The sequence below is a fragment of the Mesoplodon densirostris genome, chromosome 2 (assembly GCF_025265405.1).
Source record: "Mesoplodon densirostris isolate mMesDen1 chromosome 2, mMesDen1 primary haplotype, whole genome shotgun sequence".
Lineage (NCBI taxonomy): Eukaryota > Metazoa > Chordata > Mammalia > Artiodactyla > Ziphiidae > Mesoplodon > Mesoplodon densirostris.
In genome coordinates this window covers 143,444,937-143,454,957 of record NC_082662.1, presented here as the reverse complement: position 1 = coordinate 143,454,957, position 10,021 = coordinate 143,444,937, and the positions used below count along the sequence as shown (strand labels likewise).

The following is a 10,021-nucleotide window of genomic DNA, read 5'->3' as shown; positions in this document are numbered from 1 at the left end:
CACATTTAGATCTTTGGTATACATTTTTTTGCATGATGATTTGAGTCTATTTTTTTCTCAGATGGATAGCCAGTTTTGTTAAATAGTCTATTTTCCCACTGATTTGAAATGCTACCTTTAGAACATGCTAAGGAACAGCCCATCCCTAGAAGTGCCCTAAGAGGTCTCAACCAGTACATAGCCACCTGTGATAACTACACTTGAAAGCAGGCTATTCAATTAGCACTTTGTGGGCTCCTTGGGGACCTATTAAAGACAGAAATTCTGAAGTTGAATTTAATAATGTTCAGCAACTAGGCCTCTCCCCTCTGAGCCCCACCCAAACGGGTTTGGAAGGCCAGGAAGGCCACCCCAGTTGCTCTGCTTAAAGAACAAGGCTGCTGAGGACTGTGTTCTTGAAAAAGCATACCCAATCTAAAAATGTGTATACCACAAACTATTTTCTCCAAAATAATAATGATGAGGAAGAGAACTCAGTCATTCTGAACTTTGTAGTAGGAGAATATACGGGAAATATACGGGATATACGAGAATATACGGGAAATACGAGAATATATGGTATATGCATAAAGATGGCATATATTTAGCTGTGAAGGATGGCTGGAGTTAGTGGAGAGTTTCACAAGTGTAACAGGCTTATCTACATTAGATGACTATTGTGTAGGGCAGGCTGAGAACCAGATTCAACTTTAGCTTTTTCTTTAGGGCTTAATCACAGACACATCAACTGTTTAAGGTGTGCTGCCATCTCCTGGCCAAACTTGTGTTGCAGTCAGATCACAAGCAGTTACAGCAAAAAGCGAAGCAGCTATGAGTATGACGTAGTAATCCAAAACAAAACAAAGGCGCACACCCTCTGGGAGAAGGCATGCTTCGTGCTGACTGACAGTCCCTGGTGGCTACAGATAGTGCTGCTCTGCTGGTAGAGGCCTATGATGGGGTTCATCAGGCACTGCCGAGCAAGCACATCTGAAGAACAGGCTGAGCCTAAAAAGAAAATTCAAATATTCCAAATGCAGATAGGCCCATATATGGATTCCATGCCCCAATTCTCTCACAGTGTAATGAAGAGTAGATAGGCTTGTGCACAAGTTCAGAATGTTGCAAGTTCGTGCTGAAAAGAGGCTGGCGGAAGGGTGTGAACCCAGGAGAGGCTCTGAAAAATATATTGCTATCACTCCACTTTGCCCCCTTCTTCTTCGCTCTCCTACCTCCCATTCCCGGGCCCTACCCTCTGGTAGTGATCAAGTGCCCAGAGACTGAGAGCAATCCATGGGGGAGAGTAACATGTTCCATCAGTCTCCAAGGCAAACTGAAAGACCTCTAGGGTCCCAGTGGAAATGGAATGGAATAGAGAGCATTCTGTAGACACAGTGAGGTTAAGGGAAAACAAAAGCCAAACAGATATAAACCTAAAACGTTAATGTGATCTTTATTATACAGCACATCTGGTGTCTGTTCACCCCAGAAGTATACACAGTACTCTATAAAACCAAACCCAGCCATTCAAAATTACACTAAATGAAGACTTAACCCATAGTTGCATCTCTTAAAAATATACACAATTAACACTGTCCTGCTGTAACAATATCATGGAAAGAGACAGGTAGCACAGGGAGGGAGAGAGTGTAAGAACTGAAGTTTGTGCCAAAGTAATTTTCTCTTGTTATTGCACTTTTATTCTACACACTTAGTATATTACACTTTTATTTAACACTGTAATAATAAACATTAGTCCTTTGAAACAAACAAAAACGTTACATAAAGACAAAAGACAACAAGCTGTCCAGACCAATTTCCTTTCCAACCCTCTGAGTAAGGTGTCTCCCCAGTGTCAGGTGTTCACACACAGTCTCTTCAGTCAGCTCTGTGGACTGGATGTTAACAAAGCAGATAAAGTTTTAAAAAAAACCCTTTTCAGAACAGTAGTGTACTTAAAACCCCCAAGGGAGTTTGCCATACAGGTTTCTCAAGGTGACCCCCTCCTAACCCACTTAAACATCACACTAGCCCTAACCCACCCCACCCCCATATTTAGAAGGATAAACCTTCTTTTTTTTTTTCTTTTAAAGAAAAAGTGGGTTATTTGAACCAGCAAATCCAAAAATCAAGCTTTGAAAACTCAAAGAAAGCAACTACCCTTTCGGCAATGGACTCTTGGAGGGCCATTTATTCCACTCTGATGCAGTATGAACTTAGGAGGTTCCCTGATTAGTCAGATGGAATACCACGCACGCCTTCTCTCCAAAGCAAGGCCAGAGGGAGTCTATTCCCCAAAGTGCTGTTATAATCACCAATCCCTTTTGGCTTCTCAGTGCTAAATAATAAGCCAAAAAATAAAGTGTCATTCAGTGCAGTTATCACTTTGCAGCCCTGCTACCCCAAACCACTTTGCTGATCAGGAAAATACTTTGTCAACCCCTCTTTGGCAGCTCAAGTGAAAATGCAAAAAAATGCATTGGAGAGCTGACAGATACTACTTGAGAGTTCGACCAGTCCCCTGTTTCTATCCGTGGTAGTAATATATCCCCCCCTTCACTCTTTCCTTGAATTTTAGTGTTAAGAATTAGGAGAAGCTGCTGCCTAGGCTCTGTCCCCTTGAAACTGACGGAGTCACAAATGACTTCTTTGGTCTGAGAAGAACCAGCACAGTCCTCCCCAGAGAAGTGAAAGGCTTTTGCTCAATCAATGAGCCACTCTCTGCAGAGGATCCAGGGAACTAGGGCATGCCTGTGGAAACCTCACCCCGACGTGCATTCCTCAATGCCCCCAGACTGACCTTGCCGCTGGCTCCCTAGGCACTAAGGCAGCTACTCTGGAGCCCCAGGCTCCACCGCGTCTTCTGATTGCTCTGCAGGAAGGTCCGTCACTCAATTCTGAAGCAACAGAAGCGACCAGACCTCAAGCACATTAAAAATGGCCAGGTAATCATTTTCAGGCTGGGGTAAATGGCCCTAATTAAGTTGGTAAGAAGGATGGAACACAGTAGGGGTAACTCTTTCATCCCATCCTTCTTCCTCCCCCTGCCACAATCTCACCTTACCACGTGGGAGCACAGACAACCAGAGCTAGGAGGTAAAATCTTCAGGACTTTGGCCTTGTTGAGCCCTCTACAGCCCAAGTGCTGCCAGGCCTCTTTGAATATCTAGTGTCTTCCCAAGTAATATACAATACAGTACATTTCATGGCATTGCATCACTTAAATAATGGATGCCAAGCAACAAAAAAACCCAAATTAGCAGACACTGTTATTCAACAAAAGCAAAGTATACACACGTGTTATACATATGTATTCCTGTACTCAGCCTGCTGAGTGTTTAAATAACACTTCCAAATATCTACATGTGGACTCTGGCTGGCCTGCACCTTTTCTCAGAATACTTTTTTTAAAATGAACTGCAACCACTCATCTCCTTACTAAGCATTAGCCCCTCCCTTGCTTCCCCCTACTCAGGCAAAATATGTGGGCAATCTGCTAGAAAACTGGTGTCTGAGAGCAGACTAAGCCTCGGGGGATAAACTGAAAAGGGACTCTGGGTGGAGAAAACCTAACCTCCCATGTGTAAATGGAGCTATGAACTAAGACTTCCAAAGAATGTTAGGAATGTGGGCTCCACAATGGGAGCACAGAGTCCTGATTACGGCTGGAGTTAAAAGACAGTCTGGAAAAGGGAACCAGGTAAGACTTTTCTTGAAATTTCATACAGAAGAGATTTATACTGACTTTTTGGCTAAAGAAACAGCTGGGGCATCAGTGAACTGTTGGATATGCTCACAGCCATCCAACTCTTCCCTATCCAGGAGTCATCTCTGCCTGGGAAGGTCTCAAGTTGCCCAGCAAGCATCAGTCCCCTTGGGAGCTCTCTGTAATGAATGTCAAATTCTTCCCATAGTCAAAAGGTGAGGGGAAGGAAAGAAATAAAGAGTGAAAGAGAAAGGTCTCCGCTTTCAAGTAGAATCATCGAGTCCTCTGTTTGGCCTCTCACAATGTGACTTGCATAGCCGGTCCATGATGCCCTGGAGCATGGGCTGGACAATGCCCAAGAGAGGTCTCTGAGAGGGGTCGCCATCCCAGCAGGCTTCCATCAACTGCCAGCACTCCTCATCAAACACAGGAAGGCGTTCTGGACGGGCCCCTAGAGAAAGGAGCATGGGAATAAGACCAGAGGCAGCGAGAAGGGAACCAACACAATGAAGAGGCATGATCAGCTCACAGGCTGATTACCCAGTTGGGGCTCAGGATGCTAAACAATGCAGTGAGCTTTGGCTTCAACTGCAGATATCTAGGTTAGAACCTAATAGTAACTGTGATGAAAAACTGGAATACACTGACATAGGATGTTGAAAAATTAGAAATTTTAAAGATAAAAACCTGTCTGAGAGTTCAGAACCACGCTGCCTGGAAGCACAGGTTTGATTTAAATGTCTTTTCTGGATTCCATGATGGTTTAAATGTGTGTGAGGTCCTGCTGTGGAGTGGCCAGAGAGGAGGACAGGAGGCCACTGCGGCAGTGCCTGGTCTCAGTCTGCTCCCTCCTGGGGAGTCAGGGCAAAGCAAGGCTCGTGGTTCTTACCTCTCCGCACATTGTTCCAGAGATGGTCTTTGCTGGCACACCTCTCAAATGCCTCAGGGAGCTTGACAGAGCCTGAGCAGATATACCAGAAAAGAATGCCAAAAGCGTAGACATCCACAGAATTATCATACTTCCCTACAGCAAGAAAGGGTGACAAGTAGTGAGCCAGGGAGGGAATCAACAGCATCACCACTAACTTGCATCTGCAGAGGTCTTTACACATTGTTTCCTAAAGCCTTTAATATCCATTATCTCTTATAACAACCCTGTTAGGCAGGACACATTTATAATGCCCATTTTATAATACGACAAACTATGGCACTGGGAGGACTAAAGATTAAAAGAGCCAAAACTAGGGCCTCCCTGGTGGCGCAGTGGTTAAGAGTCCGCCTGCCGATGCAGGGGATACGGGTTCGTGCCCCGGTCTGGGAGGATCCCATATGCCGCGGAGCGGCTGGGCCCGTGAGCCATGACCGCTGGGCCTGCGCATCCGGAGCCTGTGCTCCGCAACGGGAGAGGCCACAACAGTGAGAGGCCCACATACCGCAAAAAGAAAAAAAAAAAAAGAGCCAAAACTAGAACTTGACAAAGGGGAAGGAAAACAGGCCTTTTATTTTATTTTAATTTATTTATTTTATATTTCACTGATATTCATTATATTTTGTATTTGATTATTTGTGTGAAGTACTTTTTTATTTTTAAAATAAATAAATTTATTCATTTATTCTTTCATTCATTCATTTTTGGCTGTGTTGGGTCTTGGTTGCTGCGCACGGGCCCTCTCCAGTTGCAGCAAGTAGGGGCCACTCTTCGCTGCGGTGCACGGGCTTCTCATTGCGGTGGTTCCTCCTGTCACGGAGCACCGGCTCCAGGCATGCGGGCTTCAGTAGTTGCAGCACCTGGGCTCAGTTGTTGGGGCTCACGGGCTCTAGAGCACAGGCTCAGTAGTTGTGGCTCACGGGCTTAGTTGCTCTGCGGCATGTGGGATCTTCCCGGACCAGGGATTGAACCCATGTCCCCTGCATTGGCAGGCAGATTCTTAACCACTGTGCCACCAGGGAAGTCCGGGCCTTTATTTTAACGGGACAATCAAAAAGATTAATCCTGTAAGGTCATGTTAGGGAAATAAAGTTGGGAAGTACACGTGGGTAGATAGGTTGGAACCATAACATAAAGATTTTTAAAGTCAGACAGAAGAGTCTGGATTTGATGGGCAGCAAGAGTCATTTATCCTTTAGAGCAGGAGGTGACATGAAGAAAATATTTCAGAAAGATTATTTTTACAGCAGTAGGATGAACTGCAGTAGAAATAATCAAATGAATTTAAATATGAAGTAGCCAAGATAAAATAATAAAAGTGGGAATAGAAATTTTTTTAAAAGGGAAAGAAAAATGATGACTGTCTATTTCTTTTCATTGTGTGTAGGACTACAGCTATCCAACTAACTCCTAATCCTCTCCCCCAGCCTCCAGAATTTTCTCTCCTACCTAACATGGTCGGACTCTAGAGACAGAAAGACCTAAATTCCAATCCCAGCCTCATTACTTCTAGCTCAGTGTTTTGGGGTGGGTTTCTTCATCAATCTGGCCTCAATTTTATCCATGACATGGACATAAAAATGTATCAATATCACCACAGAATTGTCATGAGGATTAAATGGAACAAAATATATGACATAACATACCTACAGTGCCTAACTCAGAGAATATATTAATAAATATATTGAGTTCCCTTCCCACCTACCAAGTTTTCCAGATCTCATTCAGTTTCTATCCAGAATTTCACCTCTACCACAAAACCACCTAACATTTCTTCTCTGAACACCGACATTACATTATGTAGCACTTAATCACATGTTGTCTTATACTGCTTCTGAATTATTTTGCCTCTCAATATATCTCTGTCAACTGTAAGTTCTTTAATGACAGAGGACAACTCTTATTATACAGGAGTTATTCAATCAATACTTTAGGATTAAATAGTTGGTTGACTATGGCAATGAAGGCACTAATAGCCCAGAGAGACATCCAAAAGAACAGCTGGTGACTCCCATCTACACTTTTCTTTCTTGCCCCTTTACCTCTTCACTTGTCCCCCTACTTGTCTTAGGTTTCCCCTGTTCTGGTTTCTCCCCTGCCTGTGCCAGAACTGCCAGTAGTACTTGTGGATACTACTTAGCCCAAAGGGTAGCACTTGGTTAAAACACGGAGCCCTGCCCAAACCCACTCCCTGCCCTCCAGCTTACCTGTGAAAAGTTCAGGGGCCATATGAATTGGTGTCCCCACAATGCTGCCTGACATCATGGCCTCTGGCTTGCAGAATCCTAAGTCAGTGATCTTGGCACGGTTCTGCTTGTCCAACTGCCAACAAAGCAGGGTGAGAGTCATCCTATGCCTGGTCCTGCACATAGTGCTCAGCTGCATACCCAAGCTCAAAAGCAGGCATCTACGTCACAGCAGTACTTAATCAACTCTGCCTCTATTCTCCCTGTCTCTAGATTCACTCCCATTACTGTCTTCTCCCCATACTGTAAACAACCTGATGGCAAGGACTGTCTTTTTCATCTTTGTATCCCCAGCACTTAGCAGAGTGCCTAGCACATATCAGGAGCTTAGCAAATCTTGGAAGAATGAATAAGTGAAGGACACTGAGGAAAGTATTATTAGTTCCTGATTATTCTCCTCTGACCTCCAGAACCCAGGGCAGAAAGTTGCTAAATAAGAAGGTTGAGGTCCTCTGGTCAGCTGAGGAGGGTTTTTAAATTCCCTCTAGTTTCCTTTCCTGAGGTCCAAGACAATAAATCTGTCCCAGGTGAATGGATAAAGAAGATGTATATTATATACAATGGAATACTACTCAGCCATAAAAAAAGAACAAAATAGTACAGTAACATGGATGGAACTAGAGATTATCAAAAGAAGTGAAGTGAGTCAGACAGAAAAAGACAAATATCATGTGGTATCACTTCTATGTGGAATCTAAAATATGACACAAATGAACTTATTTACAAAACAGAAGCAGACTCACAGATATAGAAAACAAACTTATGGTTACCAAAGGGGAAAGGGGGTAGGGGAGGGATAAATTAGGAGTTTGGGATTAGCATATACCAACTTCTATATATAAAACAGATAAACAAGATCCTATTGAATAGCACAGGGAACTACATTCAATATCTTGTAATAACATAAAATGGAAAAGAATACGAAAAGGAATATATATGTAGAACTGAATCATTTTGCTGTACACCAGAAACTAACACATTGTACATCAACTATACTTCAATAAAAATTAAAATTTAAAAAAAAATCTGTGTCATTTGGCTATTGACAAGCCGCTTAGGTTTCAGCCTAGAATTTTAGGAGGATATTTCCCTCCCCCCAAACTGCTATCATCTTTATATATCTTTTTTTTAAGTAAATTTATTTATTTATTTTTATTTTTTTGCTGTGTTGGGTCTTTATTGCTGCACGCAGGCTTTCTCTAGTTGCGGCGAGCGGGGGCTACTCTTCGTTGTGGTGCGTGGGCTTCTCATTGTGGTGGCTTCTCTTGTTTCGGAGTACGGGCTCTAGGCACGTGGACTTCAGTAGTTGTGGCACGTGGGCTCAGTAGTTGTGGCTCGCAGGCTTAGTTGCTCCACGGCATGTGGGGTCTTCCCAGACCAGGGCTCGAACCTGTGTCCCCTGCATTGGCAGGCGGATTCTCAACCACTGCGCCACCAGGGAAGCCCTCTTTATATATCATTAAAGTGCTGCCAGAGACACTTCAGTGATAATCCAATATATTTTCAAAAGGAGTATGTCAAAAGATTCTTTATAATTTAGATAACAGGACTGGTAGGTTCATGACTATCTTACCTTTTAAGGTGTGTTTACCCATCTCAGTCCTCATCCAGCATCTCAAACCCTAAGCAATAACAAGACCTGGAATCCTCAAAAATATCAATGTCACAAAAGCAAAAAAAGGCAGGACTATTCTAGATTAAGAGGCTAAAGAAACATGACAAAATGCACTGTATGATCCTTGGATTGGATCCTGGGCCAAACAAACAAAGGATAGTTGAACATATTTGGGACAACTGGAAAATGTTAATATAGACTGTGTATTAACTAATAATATTGTATCAATTTAAACTTCTTGGGTGTGAATAATGGCATTTTAATTAAGTGGAAGAATGTTCTTTTCCTTAGAAGATACAAGCTGAAGTATATAGGAGTAAAGTTTTATCTGCAAGTTACTCTCGTATATAGTTCAGTAAAAAATGTGTGTGTGTGAAGAAAGAGAGAGACAGAAACAAAGAGAGAATACACTAGGAAAGAGAATACGAATCTGGGTGAACAGTATGTGGGTCTTCATTGTACCACTCTTTTAGCTTTTCTGTAAGTTTAAATTTTCTCAACAGTGTTGGGAGAAAAAATCTTAAGCAATATAAGCTAGGCCTATGATGCAACTCCTCCCTAAGCTTCAAGTCCAAGATACCATCCATCCACTCTGCTGTTAACTGGTCACAGTCTTTTCCTGTGACCGAATTTACATCTATGTGTACCTCCCTCCAAAGGTCACTTACACATAGAGACAGGGAGTTATCTTGGGGAAACATCTCTTACTTACCAGCACATTTTTCAGTTTGATATCACGGTGGACAAGTCCCTGGCTGTGCAGGAAGCGGATTCCTTCCACCACATCTAGTGCTATCTGCAAACGGGTCTCCAGGGTCAGCCCAGCCTTGGGGAGACAAAAGGGTTTACTTGTCACTAAGAAGACAACTCCTCAATCCAACTTGCTTATACCAACTAAGAGTTCCTTCTGTGAGATACTGAAAGACTGACCACACTAGGGTACACAAGGACAGAAAAGTGGATGAGAATAAGGGAAGAAGAAAGCAGTCAGGAGAGGGAAATAAGGAAAAGCAAGGAAGGGCAAGCCATAAAGGCCAGATCAAATCCCTTGGAGGGAGCACTTAGGCCAGCTGGATGATCCCCAAATGTGACTAGGAGAGCCACAACCAAACGCCTGAAGGCATGAGTGCATCTCTAACCCTGAACAAACTCTAGAACTGCCTTAGAGGCTCAAAGTGAATGTTTCTAGGACTCTCAGGCAGATTTACTTCCATTGCTTTGTAGGACTGGTTAGCCTTTGGTTTTATGGATTCAAATACCACAGTCATTCATCTTACTTCTACCAAGCCTCCAATTTAGGGTCTCTTGAATTCTGGAGAATGTTATATCACACATCCAAAAGCCCATATATGGTTCTAACCCACTTACGGAAAAGCATCACATGGTGCTTAGCTTAACTCCCCTGAAATGAAGAAGGAAAGCCACTTGCAGAGTCATTTTATTCACCGTATTGATTTCTCATGGCTCCTGCAAGCATTTCTAAGGATTCTTCTGTTTTATTCCATATAAACTGGTACAAGAGGCACCTGTGAGAAGGGACCCACCAG

The 10,021-nt window shown here is 43.1% G+C and overlaps 1 protein-coding gene across 3 annotated transcripts in view; it reads right to left on the bottom strand.

Moving 5' to 3' along the window:
• Positions 1 to 1,433: 1,433 nt before the first annotated feature.
• The window catches only part of DSTYK (dual serine/threonine and tyrosine protein kinase), a 56,737-nt gene continuing 48,149 nt past the window's right edge, over positions 1,434 to 10,021 (bottom strand). Inside the window, exons 10-13 of one of the 3 annotated variants that reach the window (XM_060091053.1) lie at positions 9,187 to 9,300; positions 6,821 to 6,935; positions 4,575 to 4,709; positions 1,434 to 4,136 (exon numbers count right to left, since the gene is read on the bottom strand). In XM_060091053.1, coding sequence (XP_059947036.1) covers positions 3,949 to 4,136; positions 4,575 to 4,709; positions 6,821 to 6,935; positions 9,187 to 9,300 — 552 coding nt within the window. In that variant the 3' untranslated portion in view covers positions 1,434 to 3,948. Of the gene's footprint in view, positions 4,137 to 4,574; positions 4,710 to 5,264; positions 5,645 to 6,820; positions 6,936 to 9,186; positions 9,301 to 10,021 lie in introns of those variants that run through there. The other 2 variants (XM_060091054.1, XM_060091055.1) reach the window with 2 other exon arrangements.